Genomic DNA, 27,259 nt, shown 5'->3' with positions numbered 1-27,259 from the left:
AAAACACCTGACAAGTTATAACGAAAAACCAATCTATGTTTTAAACGTACTAGTAGCTACCATGTTCTGTTCATATCAATAGCTGTGTTATAGATCAGTTGTTTTTAATTAAGTAAAATGCATATTATATTGCTGATAAAGATCCTGGCTTAACGTACAAATCATCTACTTGTCATTGCATTGGCGTGGAAATTTTATTAATATAATGTATTTTTTTAAATATTTTTTTTATGAATTAATTGACGGTAGTCTTGACTACGAAGCGTAAACCAATTTGATAGTTCAGTAGGTAAATGTAGGTGTAAACAGATGATATTAAAGGTGCATAGTACTAAATTTTACTGAAGAAATTTGTGTTATTGTCTGATAACAACCGACGTCAGCCCGTCGAGGTAGGTGCATTTTATATTCAATTCCAATAATTTTATTTCCGTAAGTTTTAGTTATGACAAAAACACCCACTCTTGAATCAATTGTTGCATCATGCACGCTACAAAATCAGTCTTGATCGCACTATCTTAAAGAATATCAACCCATACTCATCTGAGTCAATATATCTAACAACTACATTTGTGTAAAGGGGAGTAACAATCTGAATAGATAAACAATGTTAACTGAAACTTTGGAATCTGATCAAAAAGCTTATTTAGCTATCAGAAATAGATGATGATAACTGCCACAATTGCGAATTCATTGTTAGTGGTTCATTCGTGCATTTTTTTTTTACCAAGTTTGCATTCATTTTAGTTGAACAAGAACCAAATACAAAAAGTATTTTATATTTCATGCCTCTTCAATCATAGTAAAAGATCCTTTTTTCAGCAGAGAAAAAAAGTCTATTATCTTTCATATAAAGCACGTTTCAGGAGATTCTGTTAATGACAAATTAGTCTATACATTGGCAAAGGTAAAGACCATATTTGAAATCAAAACATAGATCTCCTGAAATATTTTATCAGCTTTATTTTGAACAACTTTAAAACAACTAGCCAACGTGAGTTATTTGTAGATTCTCAGCTTCTATAGTTATGGCTGTTGAATACATTAGCCAGTTTATACAAATAAAGTACATAATGTCATGCAACCTCTGTGGACCACAGAGGTGTATTTTATGAATCATAACTCGTTGTCATGCAAAGTATTGTGATAGATGTAAGACGTGTCAATACGTGTCATGATCTTAGCAAGAAGTTTACCTGAATAAAAAAATCACTGTGTAATATTACTGATACCGTAAAAATATGTGTGGTCGACTTCTCTATACAAAATCAAATCTTTTATAGTGTCACTGGTATGATCCGGATTGTGTTTCCAGTTTATGGTTTTTATTTTATTTTAGTACATCTCTTCTATAGATCATTCAAACGCTTGTGTCATAAGCAAACAAACTCAAGCGTCTTGATGATACAAGGACTCGGAAGGAAATACTTTTTCGAACAATTTCGTTGCAGCAGGATTTTTCTAGATGAGTTACAAAAAGGACTATGACATCCACCCATGAACCGAAAAACATCGAGCACGATTCAATGCGTGCAATTTGCAGGGAAACTGTACACGGTAAATACAAACAAACGATCACAGGTAACACTACACCTGTAGCTTTCGTCAGGTAAATTAATCAGTTGTCACACTGTTGCAGGCGTCAATCAATGGCTCCTTTACGTGTTTAGCTGTCCGCTCACATCAACAACAGCTAAGGGGTTGGGCATAAATCTCCACTCAGTTATAACATAGCTACGGTTTAGTAGACGAACACATTAATAGGGTGGTTGGACGGAAATATACACCTGCCAGTGTTATGTACTTGTGGACAGGATACATGTTAGCCCGAGTTTCCTCTGGCCCTGACAACCCCTACATGACATGCATATGGTGTCAGGGACAGAGGAAACTGGGCCTAGATACATGTATATATAAGCATTTAATAAGATACAAGTATATTAACAAAGAACATTAGCATTGTAGTGTTATTATTACGACAAACATAGCAAACAATGTAACAAATAAAAGCATTCATGCAGGCTGACAAGTTTATAATTAACAAGGAAAATATCACAGAACAATAAGGTAAAGATGCATGTACTACACAAATTCATTCATCATATATCTAGAGAACCATGTTTCACAGTTGGAAGTATTTGAAATTAAAAATGAAATTGATAAAATCTGAACACTCTTTGACTGGTATATTTTTAGATAATATATGTTATGCACATATTACTATTAATTGATTAAAGTGCTATGAAAGTGAAATATACATATTTGCTAATATAGCAGAGTGCAAAATTTGACAGGATATACACTAATATAGTGTGAATTTAAAGAGATATTTATGTCAGTTAAGAAAAGATTTGAGGCTATACATTTGGATTAAAATATGTTCCATGATATTAATAAAATTTATATAAAAGTTTAACAACTAATTATGATAAAGGATCACCAAAGAGAATAAATGTAAGCATTTAGCACATAAAAGGATAAACTACAGGCAAGCAAATAGATAAATAAATGAATAAATATAAGTAGATAGATAAGAAAGAATGAAATAATAAAAGATATAAATACAAAAAGATAATGTCAAAAGTCAGTGAGAGGGAGAGAACTTAAGCATAAGCAAGAGAAAAAGGAATAGGTACTATTGGAAACAGATCCTACAATTACACAGGTCACCATCCCAGGTGCGGAGTAGCTAGCCTGCAGAATATCCCATAGTTTTATGCATCATCAGTTAGACTGTTCCACACCCAGACTGCCTTAAATCTGAAGGATCTCTTCCCATTGGTCTCTGTCCTCGCCGATGATATGCTGGCAGTCTCTATCTTATTTCTATAAAACAATTTATTCCCTTCTTACACATCATACTTAATGAAAAATCACACTTCTGTCCACAAATACTGGTACATGTGCTAGTGTCATATCAATGAAGTAATAAGTTTGAAACATATATTGAACTGTTAAATCCAACACACTTCATGAAAACCAGAAAAGCACAACAGCTTTAAACTGTTCAAGATTTTTCTTTCATCTGTTGTGTCAGTTACATAGAAATGCAAATTTGCATCCAAAACTTAATACAAGGAATGCTTTTATGCTTATTCATATGGGATAATAAGCCAGTGAAATTCATATGTATTGATGATAAAGGTTACCCGTCTACTGTGCATGTCTTGATCTGTACACTGATACATGACTTGTGAGACTGCCGATACACACCAAGCTAGTACGTAGCTATATGCATGGTATGTTGCCAACCTTTAAATTTCTTACAGTATCAAGAAGTAAACACAACACTTGTCACAACTAGTTCATAGCTGTGCACACAATTTACCTGCGTTAGTGTACATATAGGTAGGCATTTATTGATCATTGGGAATGTATAGCTACATGTATATATATAGGTGATATGCCTGTAGCTTTTATATATATATTTGTTACTTACAATGCAATGTCTGTCTCCTTTAATCCTTGTATTGTAATAGTAATTAATTGAACAGTCAATTAGTCACCAGGATCTGGGCCAATTCTAATGATTGTATAACCATCAATTTTAAGAATAATTTATTATTGCCTGTAAATGAGTCATGATAAACTTCAGCACGTCAAGTTCCTAATATGTCAGAAGAAGCAGAACTCACAAGTATGCATGCAAGTCTAATATATTCCTTGAGAAGAAAACTTTTCAGATCTTTTCATTCATCTGCTCTTTTGTTTCACAGGCTATGTATTTTGGTCCTTGTTCCAAGGCCTTGGACCTATGATATGGTTTTACCCACTTAATGAACTGGATATATCGGGATATGAAGCCTTTGCTGCCACTTGGTTCTTCCCTGTTGTGCTTGGTCATCCATCAATCCTTCGTCTTGTCCAGAACCAATGGGTCCTAGCTGTTTTACGACTCCTGGTGGTGGCGGGACTTGCCTCGTTCCAGGCCAGTACCACTCTCAGTCGACTTGCTATACTTGCCGTAGGGGCAGGGATCTCCATGTTGGTATTTACTGCCACACTGTGGAACCCAAGTCCTAGGATAAGGTGAGTAATATATAGAAAATATTAAAGTATCTTTATAGTGTTTTAGACGGAGACTCCAATATGTACTCTAGATCTACATTTAATACTGTATTTCCTTCTTGTAACAAACCAATATATGAATGTGTCTCTCTAAAAGGAATTAACTGTATTGTCAGCATAAAACTCTACAATGAATTATATGTCTTATAATTATATGATGGCGTATCAAACTGGTCACATATATTCCAGAGGTTTTCTTATATATTTCATAATGTACATTTTGATTCTATTTTCATCATTTACATAGATATGTACCTTGCCAATAAACAGAAACATACACTAAAAAAAGACAAATAAATATTACATCCAATTCTATGGATATCATATCTTATTTTTTGTTTATTATTGTTCTCAAATAAGTTTTTATTTTATGAATAAATAAAGAAGTATAGATTTTCATGGAACTAAACACTTCTTTCTTGGTAAGTTATGTTAAAAGAAACTGACCTGGAGGGAAATTTAGTAGGCTCTCCCTATACTATAAATTGTTGTATGTTTAATTTCAGATTATAAAACAAGGCAACGCCTCCACGGTATCTGTAAATCCAGCCACACCTTTTCTCTTTCAATACATTAAATTGTACATGTATCTGTATTGTATTAATGTTTCTGAGGTTAATTCAGTTCCGGAATACCAGGTCAATTTGATTGTGCATCAAAGACTGATCCAATTCAAAATGTAATCAACAAGATTTTTTTGTTTACATTTTCTTTAATTTCGTTTCTTCAATTTCTTTTTCTATGTTTTTGTACCATACCTTTAGATATTGTCTCTTGTGTTGATTTTTTAAGCTGATATTTATTGATACTTGATAGGTATAAATACAACCTGCTTGACAAAAAACAAGCAAATATTTAAATTTGTGTTTCCCCCGTAACCAAAATGTGCAAAAACAAGATTGAAAGCAATCCAGACAAATTTTATAGAAGTTATCCCCCTTTTGTCCCTACCCAAAGCTTCTTTATTCTGATATACGTATTCTAATGAATTATTTCCAGAATAAAACAAATAAAATGTTCAATAGACTTTGATATGTAAACATGTGCACATTTTCATACTTCACAGTTATCACATTAAAAATGATTTTATTTCAGCACATTTTCAGGAGGAGCTGGGGTATTATGATTAGCCTATGGCTTACAATTCTAGTTTTATAAATTGTTTCTATTAGTTCCTTCCTAAGAATAGCTTCATATCACATAATTACTAATTACTCATCTACAGTACCGTGCTGATAACATAAGTTCACCATAATAGTCAGCTAGGTAAGTTGTTGCTTTGATTGCCAATATATGACGTCATTCAGTGGTTTTCTTAATGACGTCCTAATTACCACAATCTCTATAGAAACTGTAGACAGTAGATATTTCCCACATAAGAGTAGCTTATCACAGCAGTAAATCCTCATTTATGATGCTTGATATAGATTTGCATAATGATAGTTCCAGTAGTACCCAGGTATTTAGCTGGTACAGATGTACACGGCTTCGGAACTGCAAATATATTAGACATGGTATAATTGCTTTGGGGTTGGATTTGACCAATATTGAGGGGAATAAGTTATATTTCAGGGATAATAGCAAGCAATGATTTATTCAAAGGGTTTAATAAGGGATGGTAAATTTCGTCAGTCCAATCTCATTGGCCCATTGACTTATGCCAATCACTGTTAAGATCAGTGCTTATGTTTATATATGTACATTGTCTTGATGGACATATATTCAAACTGTTTATTAATTGAATATGAAATGTCTTTCTTTTGGGTGTTGTTGCAATTGTTGTGGCGAACATTGAAAAAATCATTAATAATTTTCCATTGTTATGTTTTAATCTATGTCTTATGTTTTTATATCTGACTTCTAAAATGGATATTTGAGATGTATAATGTTTTTATTCTTTCATAATCCCAAGGATGCAACACATACACAATGAATCAAAATGGTATCATTGAATGGTGAAGGTGACCAACCTAGGCATATTCAGATGAATATCCATATGAAATCAAGTTTTAATTAAATAATTTCTTAATATTTTAAATTCAAGCTCTAAAAAATTGATTTTCTTCATTTTAGAACAGTACAAAATATCTATTTGAATTAAATGGGAAGAAATAAATGTTTATAGCACCTCATTTTATGATTACAGAATTCTATAAATTTTGATTCCAGAACCAACACTTTCTGGGGCCTTGTGCTCGGCCTTATGCTGTTTGTGGCATCTCGCATCTGGTACGTTTCCTTCATTCCCACGTGGTGGAGCGATGTCTCAAACTCAGCAGTCATTGCCGTAGCGACCGTTGCTGTTATAGACCAGATTTTATCAGGTGTGTATAAATCATATCAGGTGTCTATCCTTTGAGTTCTAATTTACTAGTAAAGTAGATCACTGCAACCTATATTTTACATTTTCTTGTATTAGTTTGGGAAGTTGCATTGCAAAACTAGATCACTGCTACCTGCATTAACATTTCTTAACCTTGACCTTCATACAATGGAAATATTTCTTTGTTATATGCTATTTTTGGTACTTTTTTTTTTTGGAAATGTGAGAGAATAACTTATTGCAGGAGGGGTAATATGGTAGCTACAATCCTGTGAGAGACGGGTGTCCTTCTTGAAGATGAACATTGCCCATTACTTTATCAGTCATTCACATGGAAGATTACTTAATTCAAACTTTAAAATATTGCGTTTCTCTAGAATGTCTCAAAAATGAAAGTAAAATAAGTAATGCCACTTTATTTCATCCATATTTGTGTTTCCATGACAACAGGTGCTGATATTCCTGACCACAAGGCAGGTCACCAGACATTTGTTGACCGTCCACGCTGGCTGACCACTGCCTTGGGATTTGGTAGCCTACTATACCTCACTCACTGGTGCTTTGGGGAGGTGTCATTAATTACACGATGGACTGTTCGTGGCTACCCTTCACATGGACCCCTTCCCAACCCTTGGGGGTAAGATTCTTTTATTTACTTTCCAAAACCCATGGGGATAGATCCTCTAAATGACTCCTCTGCAACCCCTTGGGGAAGTACGAAGGCTGATTGATAAGTTGTACGCCTCGTATTGAAGGAGGTACTCAAGGATGTTGTTTTAAGTTCTACTATTCTCTGACTATATAGGGCTTTGTACCCAAGGACTGGTCTCATTTGGTTAGTTAATATTGACGAGGTAGCACTCTAAATTAAACAAGACAAGCAACTTTTGCAAAATGGACAAAATCGGTTAGGGTTAGGGTGAAAGAGTCTGTCATTGCCATGGCTGCCATTCATGATTGTGGCTTTATTCCAAAACTGAAAACAGCTATTTCAGGCACCCTAACCCTAGCATGCAGTGGATGACTTTCTGAACAACCAAGGAAAGGAGTTCTATGAAAGTGGCATTGAGGCCCTGTATAGATACTGAAGGGGATTATGTTGAAAAGTAATACAATATATCCGGCAAAATCCAAATCCTTCAATAAGAGGCTCACAACTTATCAATCAGCCCTCGTATCTATCAATTGTCTCCTTTCCATGTCCAAGGCCCAGTTGTTCAAAAGGTGATTAGCTTAATCACTTGGTTAGTGAAAATCTCATTTCCTCTTTCCTTTAAAACCTAATTGTTTATATTCCTCAAAATGGGCAGGTAAGAAGAGGCTGATGAGTGTTATAGTTTTGTAACGAATTGTCTAGTTTAGTTTACCAGAAATAATTTTATTAGGATTTAGAAACTGTTGTTATCCTGTGATTACCCTAATCACCTTTTGAACAACTCGGCCCTGATGGTAAGATCCCCTTATTGGGCCATTCTCCAATCCCAAGGGATTTGGTCACTGGAAATATTCATTCAAAGAATTGACTGCTTAAACACATTAAAAACAAGTTTGAAAATAACATGTGGATTTCATTATTTCAACTTTTGTGAATGAGATAATTTATGTACAGTACTGTTGTAAAAATATGAATTAGTGTAAACTTGAGATTTTTGAAGTATGTAACTATGTAATTTATTTTTGTGTCCTATTTTGCTAATGATGTATTCCCTATAAAGTTTCTGAACTCACAGTGTCCTCACCATGGCTTTATCCTCTAGTTCACATTAATATTGCCTCTTATTATAGAGCCCTGGTCCTACTTTGTCTGGCTGTGGGTGTGTACCTATCACCACGACGACGGCTGGCCCAGAGTAAAGGCTGGTGGCTGGTGGCACTTGCAGGTTTTGCCGCCCTGTACTATCTCCCTACCTGGCAAGGATACGCTGGTAAAATTATTAAAATGTCATATTTTTTATTATATGCATAAACATTGATAAATGCGTACCTTCAGTTTTACTTGATTTTTAGATCATATTCTATAACTACTAATATATTGTTAAATCAACTGCAAAGATATACCATATTCAAAAGACTGTATTCACAATATAATTCACACAAAAAAATGATATATTATAATGCTACATTCATAGAAATACTGTATACACAAGTATGCTATATTTACAATGATCTTTGTTTCAGTGATTGTAATAAATAAGTATATTTGACGTAGTGTAGCATCAGTTGTAATTTAAGTAACAGATTTTATCACTTAATACCATAACTGTTACAGGTGGTCTGGTTCTGGCTGTTTACACCATGTCAGTTTGGCCTGAGATGACTGACCGATTGACCTTATGTCCTCCGGCTAGAACTCTTTTTGTGGTGATGTTGGTGTATCTTGTGGAGATTTTTTTCTTCGTGTGGACAGTGGCGTACAACTTCGTCCCGGGAGGTGTTTACACACGTGAACATACCGACTACCTCATCCTTGCTGTCATGGGAGGCATCTTCCTCGGGCTCTTTGCAGGTAAGAATTTCTTTTTCTGCAGTTGTACTCAAGTACTTTTGTGTGTCATTAAAACTTGTGTATCTTTTCAAAGTGTCATCAATACATGTGTACCTTTTCAATGTGTCATCAGTACACATGTATTTCTTCAGTATATCATTAATACATGTGTAATTTTCAGATATTTCCTCAGTTTTTCAACCAAAAAATAAAACAATTACTCATGAGTGATAATTACTTATAATACTGGTTATTTAGGTTTGAACTCTTTTTTAAATGGAGGTGCACAAGGAAGGAAAATCCTCTGGAAGGGAAATCCCTTATGGCAAGAAACAATAAGGTGTCTGTATTATTATGTGTAATAAAAACCTTGTCACTTTGATGATTTGTGTACTCATTACTAAGTGTCACTACACAGGTGGACAGAAGAATGTACCAAGTCACACAGCACACGCCGAAATCAACAACAATAGCAATGCCACAAGTCGACCAACGAATGCAGATATCAACAACAACAGGATGCCGTCCAAAAAAGTACTGTTAGGTGAGAACTGGGCATTGGACGACGTAGACAGGTCTCAATACCCCATTTGTGTAAGATCTGGTCATGAACACTATATCAAATCATGGTTGAAATGGTGTTAAGAGGGTCATCAAGTAAATAGCCCTTATAATCAATGTTGTTGTAGTTATCACATTTGTATGTAATATCTTTGTGTTAAGATGCTATACTCTATTGTGTTAAAATTATAGTGATTAACCTACCTTCCAAAATTCAATTATCAAATCTGTTCAAATTTTATGAAATATTGGGTGAATCCAGCATCTTTTTTAAATTTGAGTATCGGTATGTTTTCATGATGGGGCCATTATCATGTTACTTGCTGAGTGTGTCAATCTGACGACATCAGGTGTGTCAATCTAACAACATTCAGTATGTTGATCTGACGACAATCAGGTGTGTTGATCTGACGACAATCAGGTGTGTTGATCTGACGACAATCAGGTGTGTTGATCTGACGACAATCAGGTGTGTTGATCTAATGACAGGTGTGTTTGATCTGATGACAATCAGGTGTGTTGATCTAAAGACACTCAGATGTGTTGATCTGGTGACAGGTGTGTTTGATCTGATGACACTCAGGTGTGTTGATCTGATGACAGGTGTGTGGATCTGATGACACTCAGGTGTGTTGATCTGATGACACTCAGGTATGTTGATCTAATGAAACTCAAGTGTGTTTGATCTGATGACAATCAGGTGTGTTTGATCTGATGACACTCAGGTGTGTTTGATCTAATGACACTCAGGTGTGTTTGATCTGATGACAATCAGGTGTGTTGATCTGATGACACTCAGGTGTGTTTGATATGATGACGATCAGGTGTGTTTGATATGATGACAATCAGGTGTGTTTGATCTAATGACACTCAGGTGTGTTTGATCTAATGACACTCAGGTGTGTTTGATCTAATGTCAGGTGTGTTTGATATGATGACGATCAGGTGTGTTTGATATGATGACAATCAGGTGTGTTTGATCTGATGACAATCAGGTGTGTTTGATATGATGACAATCAGGTGTGTTTGATCTAATGACACTCAAGTGTGTTTGATCTAATGACACTCAGGTGTGTTTGATCTAATGACAGGTATGTTGATCTGATGACACTCAGGTGTGTTTGATCTGATGACACTCAGGTGTGTTTGATCTGATGACAATCAGGTGTGTTTGATCTGATGACAATCAGGTGTGTTTGATCTAATGACAGGTGTGTTTGATCTAATGACAGGTGTGTTTGATATGATGACGATCAGGTGTGTTTGATATGATGACAATCAGGTGTGTTTGATATGATGACAATCAGGTGTGTTTGATATGATGACAATCAGGTGTGTTTGATATGATGACAATCAGGTGTGTTTGATCTAATGACTGGTATGTTGATCTGATGACACTCAGGTGTGTTGATCTGATGACACTCAGGTGTGTTTGATCTGATGACAATCAGGTGTGTTTGATCTAATGACAGTTGTGTTTGATATGATGACGATCAGGTGTGTTTGATATGATGACAATCGGGTGTGTTTGATATGATGACAATCAGGTGTGTTTGATATGATGACAATCAGGTGTGTTTGATCTGATGACTGTCAGGTGTGTTGGCAAATCTGTATACTGAGAAATGTCTGACCTTGGGGCAGTGGATATACTGGAGTTTATATGTACGATTGTAAAATTTGGTATTGATGAACGCAATCTTTTCATTCATGTTACCAAAGTTCAACTTCAAAACAAGTGCTTATTCAAGATATCTGAATTGTGATATATAATCTGAATTGTATATATATCTTAGTTTATCAATAATTGGCTGTATAATATATTTTAATAAGTGGCTGTATGGTATGATCTGATTCTTGAAATTCGAATAAAATTACAAATTTGAAAATAGCCCATTAGACATAGGATACCAGTTAACGATGTACTTTTTATGTCTGTTCCAGTGTTGATGGTGGTGACATGTTTTGGTTTACTTGGATTTGCTGCAAGATTTCCGTCAATGCCATGCAACATAAAACAGACACCACCTGACCCAGATAAGGTATATAGTGCTAGACTGTAAAACCGATAATTGGCCTCATTCTCAATTGAAATTAATTGATATTTCAGCCAAATTCTCATAATTTGTAGTTAAGTCCTGAAAATGTCCTTCCTTAACAAATTTTTTCCTGAAATGAGGCAAAGAGACCCCATCCCAAACAAATGTTAAAAGCCTTTCAGTCAAATATTTAACATACAGACTGAAACAACAAGTGTCCTAGCTCTCACTATTTTTGAAGGATTTATCTGTAGATACAGTTACACACCTTTGTGCAAATTTTAGTCATCTTAGTGAACATGTCTCTCACCACAGCCCCGAGTGTTCACAGCCATGATTTGGACATACCATTTTGGATATGATAATAAAGGCTGGCCAAGCCTGGAGAGGTCAGCAAAACTGATCCAAGACACTGGCGCAGATGTAGTGACTCTTCTGGAGAGTGATACATCAAAGCCTTTCCTCGGTAACAACGATCTTGGCCTCTGGTTAGGAGAGAGACTAAATATGTATGTGGACTTTGGACCTTCCACCAAGGACCACACTTGGGGGTAAGTCCTTGGATGACATTTATATCTTACAATGAAGGTAAATTTCATTGTCTTCTAGTTATGTTGACTGCATGTTCTCTTAGGCTGTTTACAATTGTCATTTCTTTTTTATTGCAGAAATTTGATTTTGTCCAAGTATCCAATCATCAAGTCAACTCACCATCTTCTGCCTTCTCCACATGGTAAGGTTTTAGGTTAACGATCAACACAATATTTCATTCTCATCTAAACAATAGGTTTGTTTTTGTAATGTTTATATGACTCATTAACAATTTGTGTTAATCAGATGATCAATTGAAGATTTGAGGAAAAAAATGGAAAGCTTCAATTACAATTAGGAAGAAATTAAATCGATTGTGAAATTCACTTTCAGCATAATCTGTTTCTGGGAATAAGTCTTCTCTGGTTCAGTAGATTTTTAGTTGTAAGAGTCACAGAGATGTTTGAATTGTATTCCATGATGAACATGAGAAATATTGGGGATGAAGCTGTTATTACCCAGGTAGTAGGTTATGTTGAAATCTTCTGTCTGAATTTAACCTTGAACAGTAAATTTTACCTGTCTATACAGGAGAGTTAGCCCCAGCAGTGACCGCCAGTGTCAATATCAGTGGTCAAGCAGTCGACTTTGTGGTCACTCACATGGGCAATGACCGCGACATTCTGGATAGGAAGCTACAGGCAAAATTCCTGGCTAAAGAACTGGACAAAAGGTAACATGGTTTAGAAGACAGGCTCCAATGACTCTGTGTGTCATTTTGTAGATGTTTTGTAAATAGAAATCTTATTAAGGTTTAACATATGCTACTGTCATCTATCACTGTGTCCAATATTACACACTTGTGCTTCCTGGAAGACAACAGTATGAATTTCTTCATGATAATACATGGTGATAAGAGTTGATGTACAAAAGAGGGTCAATATTGAACTTCCTAAGGTCAAGGTCAAATTCTGAAAATAGAACAAGTGCTATTCAGTGAAGTATATGTATGTTCCTCATTGACCTTTCAATGTTATAGTAATTGAAGTTAAAAAACTGAAACACTGCTATGCATGGTCTATTGATTTAGTAAAATTGTTACAGAACATCCATCTTATCACAAGATTCCAATATATTGTTTATTCTAAGTACACCACCTATCAGATAGAAACAATATACTTTGTATAGAATTAAATAGGTAGGAAACTCCATCATGGAGAAAATGTGATTTATATATGAGTCCTAAGTCCTGTTGATATTTCAGTGGAACAGCCCAAACACAACATTTGGAAAACTTTTCTGCTATTTTTGCTGGTTCAAATTATTTTGTTTTTAGTAAATTATTTTATTTTATTCTCTGTAGCCCAAATCCAGTGATATTTCTTGGCTATGTGACCTCTGCCCCTGGTAGTCGTGACTACAGACAGCTGCTGAAGAAAGGTCGGGTCAAGGACATTGATGAGACTGACTGGGACCGGTGGTGCGAGTACATTATGTACCGTGACCTTATCAGGTAGGCGCTGAAATGTGGGGTCAAGGTCAATTGATTTGAGTACTCAGACCATAAGATATAACATGCTCTGGGTTTGGGAGATAAAATACTTAAGATTTGTGATTGTGGATGGCTCCATGTGAGAGATGCAATATAATGTAATAAGGTTTTATGTTACAGTACTAAATCATTGATATAATTTAACATAGATCCTTATACCAGAGGATGATGTAACAGGTTATATTCTTTATCTATGTAATTTGTTAAATTTATGTCAATATGTTTATGGTCGTTGTGGTTGTTTTTACAGACTTGGGTATGCCAGGATTACCCATGGAGGTCTCAGTGACACTGAGGTACAACTGGCAAAATTCCAGATTCCAGAAGATCAGAATAATTTCAAAGATAACATGAGAGTAATCACAGATTCCAGTCGAGCCAACGAAAGTCTTCGTTTTAACACAAGGTACCTACAGCCCATCTTCTTGTGTTGATATCTGTGTAATACAAACCACCTTGGTATTACATACTCCCCTGTAATGGTGGTTCAGTATACTTTGTTCTACCTATTAAAAGACTAACTCACACTGTTATTAATCTCACCTTTTGTTTTTCACAGTTGATATCTTTTTAACACTAGCTGGCTTAATGAAAAACTTAAATTAAAAAAAATCAAGGTTTGAAATTTTTGTGAATTATCTAAAAATTTTCGAATATATTTTGTCTTTCAGCAATCATCTTGAATTGTGAATTTTGACACTATTGAATGTACAAAAACATGGGTATTCAAGATGTTTTTATTGGAATTAATAGTTACTACTTAAATTAGGTTTGGACAATCAGGCCCCGATTTTTATAGTTTTTACAGCTTAGTTACATTTAGTAGTAACCGTTATTTAAAATATAATGTATGTCTGTGGATGGTAAAGTATTACCTCTTGGTTGTAATTTGTTTTTCATTTGTAAGAAAAAACATTCATAACCATGATATCAGGAGATAAAGCTCTTTTAGTGGTTTTCTTTAAAGTATTGATGAGATGAAATCATCTTTATCTTTCAGATTTGGGTCGTTTCATGCTGGCCATGGCTATTTTGGAGAACACAGATTCCATATGGATACACCCAAGTATTTCTTGCCTTAACCAGATGACATCTCCTGTCCAGTCGGTATACAGAATTGTTAACCAGATGACCTGTCCTGCCCAGCCGGTATACAGAATTGTAAACCAGATGACCTTTCTTGTCCAGTCAGTACACAGAATTGTAAACCAGATGACCTTTCCTGTCCAGCCGGATTTCCAGGTTTACAGAATTGTAAACCAGATGACCTTTCCTATCCAGTTGGATTTCAAGGTATACAAAATTATTTTCCAGATGGCCTTTCCTGTCTGGGATTTTTTGGAGTTTATTCCGAACTTTCCATTCAGATACCGTCCATACCTGTCACATACATCACACCTGGAAGAGGATGCCCAGGTATGTAATGTTGACACCGTCCCTTCTGTCACACGATTCTGATGATGCCTTACAATCTAGATAGGACACAAATTGGAGTATTTTTGAGAGGCAATTATTCTGGTATTTGTTCTACAAAACGTGAAGTATTTTTTTTTTTTTTTCACATTTGTGTGTTTATATTGCAAATATTATTGTACAGGGCTATGTTCTAATTTGATGCAAGGATTTTTTCTTTAGTCTGTTGAATGGATCTTGAGAAAAATAACTGGAATTGTGATAAGTGTGTAGGAGTATAGAATACTGTTACCAAAAGGGTTGACATATCAGTATGTGGTAGAGGGTTATACATGTAAATGGGATTGAAGGTTCCTGTTGGTGGCTGGGGGGTTTTGCCTTACAGTACTATATGTGATACATATGAACTTTGTACAAAGTTAAAAATAATAATATGATTGTCGCCATACACATTAAATTTTGAAATGTATATTTACATGAAGAAACATTTTATACCAGTACACTTTTTTTTCTTTTTTTTTTGAAAACATGATTCTTGTCAAGAAGATATGGGTTGTGAAAAATAGATTTTAAAAATTTGAAATGTTTGTGTTTTTTAACAAAAAATGTAGAGAGGCATTAGATGTTTTTTTCTTATATTCTCCTTTAAATGTCTTTTAGGATATTTTAGGGGTAGGTATGGTGACTTATGCTTAGAAATTCCTCCCTGTAATGGTGTCTGTCCTGTTGGCCTCAGGTTGGTTTCAGAGGGCAAAGTAGAAGATAATCACAATGTTGGTCACCATTTCCTAGTCTTTTAAAGTTATATATATATATATATATATACAATGATGGTTGTGAAGATGTATGCACTAGTTAACTACTGTTTTCCTCTTACAACCTAAATGCCACATTGTAGTTTATTTGTTTGATATTAGTGAAATTTTTATCAGGATTCTAATCTACATTAATTTTGTTGTATTAATCTGGGCTTATTTTTTTCAGTGTTTCACAGCTTTAGGTATTTTTATATCAATGTCTCATTCTTTTAATGAAAATTTGAATTTAATTAAGATTTTACAGTTTAGGGTATACATTGCAGATTTTACATGGAATGTCCAACAATTTATGGGATGCAGATTTTTGTATGAAACATACAATTGTTTCCACTGCACAGATTTTTGTATGAAACATACAATTGTTTACAGTGCACAGATTTTTGTATGAAATGTCCAACAATTTATAGTGTACACTGCAGATTTTTGTATGAAACATAGTTGTTTCCTGTAAACTATACACAGTTTTGTATGAAATGTCCATGACTTTTGGTGTCAATAGTTTGAGATATCTAAGATCTCAATGATATTTTAATGAAATTATCATTGCTTGGTATGTTATAATCGTTTACACAGATTTCATTCTGACAGTAGGATTTCTTTTACAAAGTCCTCTGCTGTCAGATGAATCATATAACTTATGAAAAAATAAAAGCAAGTCCACATGAAATGTGTACAGAATACAGCTGTGGAAGCTGAGTTCTAGCAGTGTTGGCTCTTCCTTGGGCATTGATTAAATCACTCGGACAGTTGACGGTCATCAACACCTCCAATATCGGACTGTTCTATAAATCAGATTTGTTTTTAAAATCCCTTTATCCCCTTGTGTTATTGTTACTGTTAGATGTGGTGTATCATTGTACCTGTAATTGTGACACTTCAAATGTACCGTATTTACCTGTAAATAAGCCCCCACCCACAAATAAGCCCCGGCCCACAAAATTTTTTTTTTTCTTTTTTGCAGAATTAACAGTAATTATTAGATAGTAAGCCAAATGTGGTTCACCAAGAGCCCTCTTCAAACTTGAATACAGAATAAACTTTAATGCCAGGGGAGGGGACTTATTTGTAGAAAAATACAGTAAATGACTAATTATATGATCTCATTTGGTTGGGTTTTTTTAAAAATATTTCTATAATCACAAAAAAGAACAGATTCAAACTAACACCCCCAAATTCCAATATCCAACGGATAGCAGAATCATTGTACTGTTACTAATGTTAGTTTAGATGTAAACAGCATGTATAGCCCAATTATTGGTGTTGATCACTTACATCAGTGTAGTTGTGTTAATGGACAGCAGCAACTTCTACTAATTAAAAGTAAACTGTGATAGGCTGGTGTTCCTTTATGATAAACACTGATCACGTGCCTCTGGATATTTATGAAAACCTTTATCCATAAAATGGGTTTTTGTAACTCCAAACTGCATTAGGTTTTTTTCTAACTGTGCCTGTGGTACAATCTGCTTTGAAAAAAATAATTGAAATCTGTATGATACCAAAGATTCCTGACTATGTACAAAGGACTGACTTCCTAGGTACATGTCTGTGTAGTGTGATCGATACCGGTATTGAATGTTATTGGGAGTTTGTATGTGATACAGTTAATGTTTACAATACAATGTTATGACCATTGGACTTATGTTGTTCTCATGTCTCTTTAAAAGAGGTAGATAAAACTTTGTTGTATATTTTAACATAATACTTCTTTTATTATTGTATTTAACACACATTTTTCTTTTATCTTTTAAGAAAATGAATATGTCCTATATGGATTTTAAGACTGGAAAGGGAGACAATTGTTTTAACGATCGTCCTTAATTTTGTATTGACACAAGTAATATATGGATTTTATCACTGTTAAGGGAGACATTTTTTTTTAATAATCTACTTTGGTATTGATACAAGTAATAGATGGATTTTAACACTGTTAAGGGAGACATTTTTTTTTTAAATCTACTTTGGTATTGATACAGGTTAATAGAACCTTTTGGTCCATTATGTCAAAAATGAAAGACATGATGTAATGTGATTTGTTTGATGTTTGTGTTATTGTATAAAATAGTCTATATATACATATCATTATATAAATGTTGTAAACAAGATAAGTTCTCTATCACCTGTATGAACTAAACTATATTTATCATATTATTGGCTAAGACAGTTTACTGTATTTCTGTCTTGCTATGAGCTCTTGTGCCATGCATTAGTGGGAAAGGTTGGAACATATATGTCCCTGATATAGACTAGGTTATAGATGGCTTATATATACACCCCTAGGTCTTATATGGCCAATATACACCCCTAGGTCTTATATGGCCTATATACACCCCTAGGTCTTACATGGCCTATATACACCCCTAGGTCTTACATGGCCTATGTGGGATAGGTTATAGATGACCTATATATACACCCCTAGGTCTTACATGGCCTATGTAGGCTAGGTTGTAGATGACCTATATATACACCCCTAGGTCTTACATGGCCTATGTAGGCTAGGTTGTATATGGCCTATATATACACCCCTAGGTCTTACATGGCCTATGTAGGCTAGGTTGTAGATGACCTATATATACACCCCTAGGTCTCACATGGCCTATGTAGGCTAGGTTGTAGATGACCTATATATACACCCCTAGGTCTTACATGGCCAATATACACCCCTAGGTCTTACATGGCCTATGTAGGCTAGGTTGTAGATGACCTATATATACACCCCTAGGTCTTATATGGCCAATATACACCCCTAGGTCTTACATGGCCTATATAGACTAGGTTATAGATGACCTATATATACACCCCTAGGTCTTACATGGCCTATGTAGGCTAGGTTATAGATGACCTATATATACACCCCTAGGTCTTACATGGCCTATAAACACCCCTAGATCTTACATGGCCTATGTGGGATAGGTTATAGATGGCCTATATATACACCCCTAGGTCTTACAAGGCCTATGTGGGCTAGGTTATAGATGACCTATATATACACCCCTAGGTGTTACATGGCCTATATATACACCCCTAGGTCTTACAAGGCCTATGTGGGCTAGGTTATAGATGACCTATATATACACCCCTAGGTGTTACATGGCCTATATATACACCCCTAGGTCTTACATGGCCTATGTAGGCTAAGTTGTAGATATTAATATTATAATTAAGCTTATAATTTTGGTCTCTAGGATATGTGGTTCTAAGTTTCAAACTATGGGGAGATAATCTATTATTAGAATTTAGCTTAATATATATATCTTTGCAAAAACAATCAACAGATATACGTATGTGTATATGGTGTTGATGAGGGGAATAGGAATTAATGCATTGTTTAGATTTAACCTTTTTTTTAAAAAGAATACTAATATATAAGTCTTATTCTGTTGTTATTTTAAAAAGATTTACATGTATTTTACTGTTGTATTTCACTGAATACACAAATGAAACTGACACATAGTTAAAATTATTTAAATATCATGGATGAAAGTTTTCAATGTTAATAATGCATGAATTCAGTATTTTGGAAATATTTCCTCCACTATAACTTGGATGTTAAATTTTGAAAAAAACAACTATTTCAGGAATCAGGACTCTTTTACCCATGAAATATAAATAGTAGAATTGTCGAACACACCCAACACACTGTCACAGTAGAGGAGTCGACACCATCATCAGTTATTTTAATGCCTATACTAGACTCAGCGATGGCATTACTGACTGCCAGCAATGAAATATTTATACTCCATTTATCAAAAATATCAACTGTGTACTATAATTTTTATAATATATGTATATATATACAATTGTGGTTTCATGTGTAATGTCATTTTTATGCTAAAACATATGGCTGCTAACTTTTAAATATAATTATGGAGGAGATTTTAAACACATCAAAAATTCCAAGTCACTGACAATTTATTTTACAGCCAACTTTCTATAAAATCCTTATAAACACCTTAGGGTGAGTTTCTCTAGGTACTCTGGATTCCTCCCACAGTAACACTCATCACATGCTTCCGTCAAGGTCAACAAGCTTTATTGATATGAGATGGATTAACTTGTTTTACAATTGTTGTTAAATAGATAAAGTTTATTATAAGCTAAAACAATACTTTCAGATGTTCTGTCTTGTAGACTAACAAGACGTCTCCATTGAAATAAGGAAAGCTAACAATGTTTGAAAGAATGTGTAAAAATGCACAGACAATCAAATACAGGAACAATATATTAGATAGATAGAAAATAAGATACTGGAAATGTGATTCAGAATATAACACTGAAAGTGTTTTGTATCATATTCAATTTTAAGTTTTAAACTTGATTGTAATTCTGGTGATATTAAAATGATTGTTAGGTAATTATTATGAAATATTTTGTGTATAGTTTATTTGTGAAAATATCAAATATATACTGTAGTATTATTGTGAAGATAATAACTTGTATTGTTTTCAAAAAAGTAGTTGATAAAATTTGTAAATTTTACTTTTTCATGTTGCCAAATTATATTAATCTAGCATAGACAAAATGCACTATTTCATACATTCCTTCTTGTTAAAAAAAATGCTTGCCAATTATTTTTATGTGTGAAAATTTTGAATATAAAACTACAAAAAATATCAACTATTTTCCAATATGCTTGTATGAATTATGAAAGTTGTTGAGTATCATTTTTGTAGGAGAAAATAATATTTTGTTCACATAATATCTCAAAACCAATGTGTGATAACGTGAAAGTTTCATGGAATATCTCAAAACTAAGTTGTTATTACACAAAACTGATGCATTATTACGTGAAACTAATGCATTATTATGCAAAACTGATAAGTTATATCATAGTTATATAAGACAATGAAACAATATTTTTGTAAATGGGCCTCTCCTTTTGTGATCAGTTTATCAACATTGTTTATAAATAGACTTAAGTTTTACATACATTGAGGGTCTAGAGGGTCAAATACTTGTATGTAATAAAAAAACTTTTACATTATATAATTAACAATAAATTCTAGCGAGATAATACTTGGATACAGTGTAAGTATACAAGAAATGCAAATTCCGTATCTCGACTTAGAAAAGCGTTATGATATTTAAATTGTTGTATAATCAAAATTATTGAATTTGGTTTATCAACATACGGTTATATTTAAGTTGACTTTCTGTATCTTGGCATTTTTTTAATGACTAATCACGATATTTCACACACAAAAAAAAAAAAAATAAATAAAGAGATTTCTCCTACAAAAATCATCCCCAGCTTTCATGATGAATGTTCCTGATTCTGTAAGTTGTTAAACTTCTTATAGTGTCGTTAATTTATACATTACTTTGGTGTTCAAATCTCGATTACAACTAATGTACTTGCCAAAGATTCTATATATTAGATTGTTAAGAGTATATATAGCTCGATTGAAGTGAAAGCTTTTTAACATTCCAGTGTAAAATTTAATGTGTTGTTACTGTTACAAAAATATCCGAATTTCTTTGATGTAGATACAATATTTGTTTAAGATTTTATGTGTTTTATTTGGGGATTCTGCATTATTGTTTTTTTTCCCATTCAGCTAACAATGTATAGGTTTTAAGAATGTACAGGTTGTAACAATGTACAGGTTGTAACAATGTACAGGTTGTAACAATGTACAAGTTGTAACAATGTACAACAATGTACAGGTTGTAACAATGTACAGGTTGTAGCAATGTACAACAATGTATAGGTTGTAGCAATGTACAACAATGTACAGGTTGTAACAATGTACAGGTTGTAGCAATGTACAACAATGTATAGGTTGTAGCAATGTACAACAATGTACAGTTTGTAACAATGTACAGGTTGTAGCAATGTACAGGTTGTAACAATGTACAGGTTGTAGCAATGTACAACAATGTATAGGTTGTAGCAATGTACAACAATGTACAGGTTGTAACAATGTACAGGTTGTAGCAATGTACAACAATGTACAGGTTGTAACAATGTACAGGTTGTAACAATGTACAACAATGTACAGGTTGTAACAATGTACAGGTTGTAACAATGTACAACAATGTACAGGTTGTAACAATGTACAACAATGTACAGGTTGTAACAATGTTCAGTTTGTAGCAATGTACAACAATGTACAGGTTGTAACAATGTACAGGTTGTAGCAATGTACAACAATGTACAGGTTGTAACAATGTACAGGTTGTAACAATGTACAACAATGTACAGGTTGTAACAATGTACAGGTTGTAACAATGTACAACAATGTACAGGTTGTAACAATGTACAACAATGTACAGGTTGTAACAATGTTCAGTTTGTAGCAATGTACAACAATGTACAGGTTGTAACAATGTACAGGTTGTAACAATGTACAACAATGTACAGGTTGTAACAATGTACAGGTTGTAACAATGTACAACAATGTACAGGTTGTAACAATGTACAGGTTGTAACAATGTACAACAATGTACAGGTTGTAACAATGTACAACAATGTACAGGTTGTAACAATGTACAACAATATACAGGTTGTAACAATGTATATGTTGTAACAATGTACAGTTTGTAGCAATGTACAACAATGTACAGGTTGTAACAATGTACAGGTTGTAACAATGTACAGGTTGTAGCAATGTACAACAATGTACAGGTTGTAACAATGTATATGTTGTAACAATGTACAACAATGTACAGGTTGTAACAATGTACAACAATGTACAGGTTGTAACAATGTACAACAATATACAGGTTGTAACAATGTATATGTTGTAACAATGTACAGTTTGTAGCAATGTACAACAATGTACAGGTTGTAACAATGTACAGGTTGTAACAATGTACAGGTTGTAGCAATGTACAACAATGTACAGGTTGTAACAATGTATATGTTGTAACAATGTACAACAATGTATAGGTTGTAACAATGTACAGGTTATAACAATGTACAGGTTGTAACAAGGATGTAGAGTACACATCAGCAATTAACTAATTTTAATTTGAAAACAAAAATAAGAAGAAAATGTGTGGTAAAATGTTCAGATACAATCGTTATATTTCATGACGATTTCTTATTTTTATTAATTCAAAATAGGTTACATTTTCCTAACATTGGTAACAAAATTGTAAAGTGAAAACAGGTGGATAAAGGTTGAAAACATTATTATGTTGGATTGGTCAGGTCTGTTGTCAGATTAGAGAGGTGTGCTGGAATGTTGGAAGATTAGTTGCCAGATTAGACAGGTCTGATGGAATCTAAAGTTTCAGACTAGACAAGTTTGTTGGAAAAAAAATGGTCGTCTGATTAGGGAGGTTGAATTGTTGGACTATTAAGTTGTCAGATTAAACAGGATAGTTGGAATGATTATAGTTATCAGATCAGATATATTATGGGGATATTTATTTATCAAGTTTTAAAATGTATGATAGAAATGTTGATTTCTCAGATTAGACAGGGTGTAGGAATGCTTAGTCTTCATATTAGACAGGTTTGTTGGGAAACATGGTTGTCAGATTGGACAAGTTATTTATAATCTTACATTATTTAGTTGTCAGATAAGATAGGTTTGTTGGAATACTTATTTGTTCAATTAGACATGATGCAGATGGATACTTAGAATATATGTGGGTCAGATAAGACAGGTTCCATTACTTAATAATGGTGTTGAATCCTGACAAAGTGACCGTAGTGATCAATAAGTACTAATCTGTAGTTTACAAGGATAATGTTAATTATCACTCAGATTCCTAACATTCTTGCCACTGATTCACCATCCACATCCTCGTATAGATTACAAAACATATTTTATTTAGATGAGTAATTTGAACTATTAACATTTACATTTATCATTCCCTAATACACGTATCTCAAAAACTGTTATCTTTTCAATATTGTGCAATGATTATTGACATGTTTGAATAAGACAAATGGTTTAACTGGACTGTTTTAAGTCAATTGTTGAGTTTTGTACACATTTTATATAAACTCCCAGGTTGTTCATTGAAATGACAGAGCTAAGGACTTAAAGCTCCATGACTTTGATTGGTAAGCATCCCTGTGTTATAGTACAGTATATCTAACATGGCATGTTGACAAGGTTTTCGTTCTTTCAGTGTAATAACACTGTAAATTTTTTAAAATGCTTTTGAATCAGCTACGAAATTAATTACAACAAAGAATAAAGTACATTAACATGTTCCTGTGCTCTGAGTTTACAACATTATAAACAGTGATGTGACAACCAGAATAAATATCAGTTCCACAATTCCAGCTTGCTATAATATTTGCCTAACTCATTATCTTTTAATGATTGCCCGACTCTTGTTTATGTTTGCATAACTGTTTTTATCATGTTTGCACAAGTTAATATTTTAGCCAGATGCACAAGTAAATATTTTAGCCAGATGCACAAGTAAAATATTTTAGCCAGATGCACAAGTTAATATTTCAAGTCAGATGCACAAGTTCAAATTTTTAGCCAGATGCACAAATTAAATGTTTCTGTTGGTTGGATATACATCCACTGTATTCTTAGTTAGGTGCACACCTTAAGTGGTTTGGGCCAGATTGCACAATGAAGTTAATTTGTTAGGTTTACAGGTAAAATAATTTTGCATGGTTTCAATAGATAAGCATGCTGGATACCAGGTAAATAATTTGATCAGATGCACATATGAAGTATAAACTCATAAAACTGCTGGAGTGTTTTATCTTAAGCCCAGGAACCTATTTCTGAGCCAGCATTACTAGTCCATTATAAGGCAAACAGTTACAAGGAGTTATGTCCTTAAAAGGATTCTATTATGTTGGAAAGATTTTAGTATTCTAGACTATTATTGGTAATATACAGTGTAAATGGAGTGTAAGCATGTATGGTTTTATATCTTGTTATCAAGCCATATGGCTTTAAAGGAATACAATGTGAAATATATTGAAAAGAAAAGAAAAAGCAAAATGTATGTACTAGTATATTTTGTGGTATATATATATGCTAAAATTACATAAATAAAATGGTGTTTTGTTCTTATCAACAGTTATTGTTTTTTTTTCTGACAATTTATTATGTTCCTTCTAGCAGAATACAATACACATTTCCGACAGTATATCATACACGTTTCCGGCGGTATGTTTTTACGTTTCCGGCAATGTATCGTGTACAGTTCCCGCAGTATGTGCAATGTCGTGTACGTTTCTGGTAGTATGTCTTGTACGTTTCCGGTATGTCATGTACGTTTCCAGTATGTCATGTACGTTTCCGAAAGTATGTCTTGTACGTTTCTGGTATGTCATGTACGTTTCCAGTATGTCATGTACGTGTCCGAAAGTATGTCTTGTACGTTTCCGGTAGTATATCGTGTACGTTTCCAGTATGTCATGTACGTTTCCGAAAGTATGTCTTGTACGTTTCCGGTAGTATAGCTTGTAAGTTTCCAGTATGTCATGTACGTTTCCGAAAGTATGTCTTGTACGTTTCTGGTAGTATATCGTGTACGTTTCCAGTATGTCATGTACGTTTCCAGTATGTCATGTACGTTTCCTGTAGTATAACATGTACGTTTCCAGTATGTCATGTACGTTTCCAGTATGTCATGTACGTTTCCGAAAGTATGTCTTGTACGTTTCCGGTAGTATAACATGTACGTTTCCAGTATGTCATGTACGTTTCCAGTAGTATAACATGTACATTTCCAGAAGTATGTCTTGTACGTTTCCGGTAGTATATCGTGTACGTTTCCAGTATGTCATGTACATTTCCGGTAGTATGTCTTGTACGTTTCCGGTAGTATAACATGTACGTTTCCAGTATGTCATGTACGTTTCCTACAGTTTGTCGTACGTTTCCGGTAGTTTGCCATGTTATGTCGTGATTTTGACAAAATTACAAAAAATAGAATATACCCTAATGATGATATAATGTGAGAATCAATACTGTAGTTTTTCATTATAGGAATTTAAACAGGGAAACTATCAACTGATAACGGGAAATCTCCAGCTCGGTGCTCCATTTTCTGTATGTAAATGAGCCACAGAAAAATATGTCATACATGCATGCGCAAACTGGTTTCAAAGCCACGCATCAGAAGCCCAAAGTCTACCAGAGGTGCTGGTTGCTGTCTTCAAGGCAAAGAAAAGGCGTGAACAAAATCACAATAGCATCTACGACTTACAGTCAATGTGAGTATGTTATACAATATAGGTTACAGGAAGTCACCGCCCAAACAAAATCATTTTCTTGACCAAGTGGAACGAAGTACAAATTCAAAACTATATGTCTGAATTCAAAGACAAGATGGGATGCAAATTTAGAATGTGGGTCCGTCATCAACAACAACAAAAAAAACAAACAACAAAACAAAAAAAAACCGGAGAAGCCTGCATCCTACTTGATACCGTGCGTAGTTGGTACAGATGGATGAAAGTCCAATTTTTATCGCTATGCCTTATCTCTTATCCCCGTTTTATATGTAAACTATGAAGTTAATGTTTTTGTCTCAATTAGGGCTTAAGGAATGAAAATCAAACTTTCTATCAGAACTCAATTTAAATATTTTTTTTCGATCCTTGATAAAGCCGGTGTTTAAATGAAAGAGAGTTCACAGTTTGTGAATTGGAACCTACGAAGGCTGATTGATAAGTTGTGAGCCTCATATTGAAGGATTTGAATTTTGCCGGACATATTGTATTATTTTTCAACATAATCCCCTTCAGCATCTATACACTTCTGCCAGTAGTGTTTAAGGACCTCAACGCCACTTTTATAGAACTCCTTTTCTTGGCTGTTCAGAAACTCATCCACTGCAGGTTAGGGTGCCTGTTTTCAGTGAAAATAGATGAAAGTCTGATGGAGGGAGATCAGGTGAATAAGGTGGATGCTCAATCAATTTAAAGCCGCAATCGTGAACGGCAACCATGGCAATGACAGACTCTTTCACCCTAACCCTTACCGATTTTGTCCATTTTGCAAAAGCTGCTTGTCCTGTTTACTTTAGATTGCCACCTCGTCGATATAAACTAGCTAAATGAGACCAGTCCTTGGGTACATGTACATGGCCCTTTATAGTCAGAGAATAGTAGGACTTAAAAAGAACTTCCTAAACCTCGGGTTCCTCCTTCAATACGAGGCTCACAGCATATCAATTAACCTTCGTATTTGCTCGGTAGCCGGGTACATATGTCAAATTATCATCTTGTCGGGTCAAATAATTCGTTAGGTAAACGTCGCCAATATACCACAAGTAGGCTTTAGTTCACTCAGAATTTTGGATAAATACAACATATTATCTATTGTGCAACTTGGGCGAGTTGACAAACACTTCCCCGAAGAAAGCAAAACGTTATAATTCTATTGAGCGTTAGGGCATTTTATTGTCATTTACCCAGCCTATCTAATTGTCTTTTGTTTGGAATTGTAAAAATCTTACAGTTCATGGACATTTTGTACTGCTACTGCAAATCAGATGGACAGAAAATATAAATCAAAGTACTGAAAGTAC

At 34.1% G+C, this 27,259-nt stretch overlaps 1 protein-coding gene across 1 annotated transcript; it reads left to right on the top strand.

Annotated features, from left to right (window-relative positions):
• Positions 1–1,280: 1,280 nt before the first annotated feature.
• LOC117329230 (PGAP2-interacting protein-like) lies at positions 1,281–24,796 on the top strand. The gene is made up of 17 exons (XM_033887068.1): positions 1,281–1,557; positions 3,717–4,029; positions 6,238–6,392; positions 6,842–7,028; positions 8,177–8,316; positions 8,661–8,897; positions 9,295–9,420; positions 11,382–11,479; positions 11,792–12,027; positions 12,145–12,209; positions 12,599–12,740; positions 13,371–13,520; positions 13,810–13,965; positions 14,560–18,098; positions 18,155–18,650; positions 18,904–21,413; positions 22,683–24,796. Exons 1-14 carry the CDS (start codon positions 1,485–1,487, stop codon positions 14,639–14,641), a joined length of 2,160 nt encoding a protein of 719 aa, XP_033742959.1. The 5' UTR covers positions 1,281–1,484; the 3' UTR covers positions 14,642–18,098; positions 18,155–18,650; positions 18,904–21,413; positions 22,683–24,796.
• Positions 24,797–27,259: the final 2,463 nt, after the last annotated feature.

Source organism: Pecten maximus, chromosome 6 (assembly GCF_902652985.1).
Source record: "Pecten maximus chromosome 6, xPecMax1.1, whole genome shotgun sequence".
Lineage (NCBI taxonomy): Eukaryota > Metazoa > Mollusca > Bivalvia > Pectinida > Pectinidae > Pecten > Pecten maximus.
The sequence above is the reverse complement of the archived record's forward strand: the minus strand, read 5'-3'. Positions and strand labels throughout refer to the sequence as shown.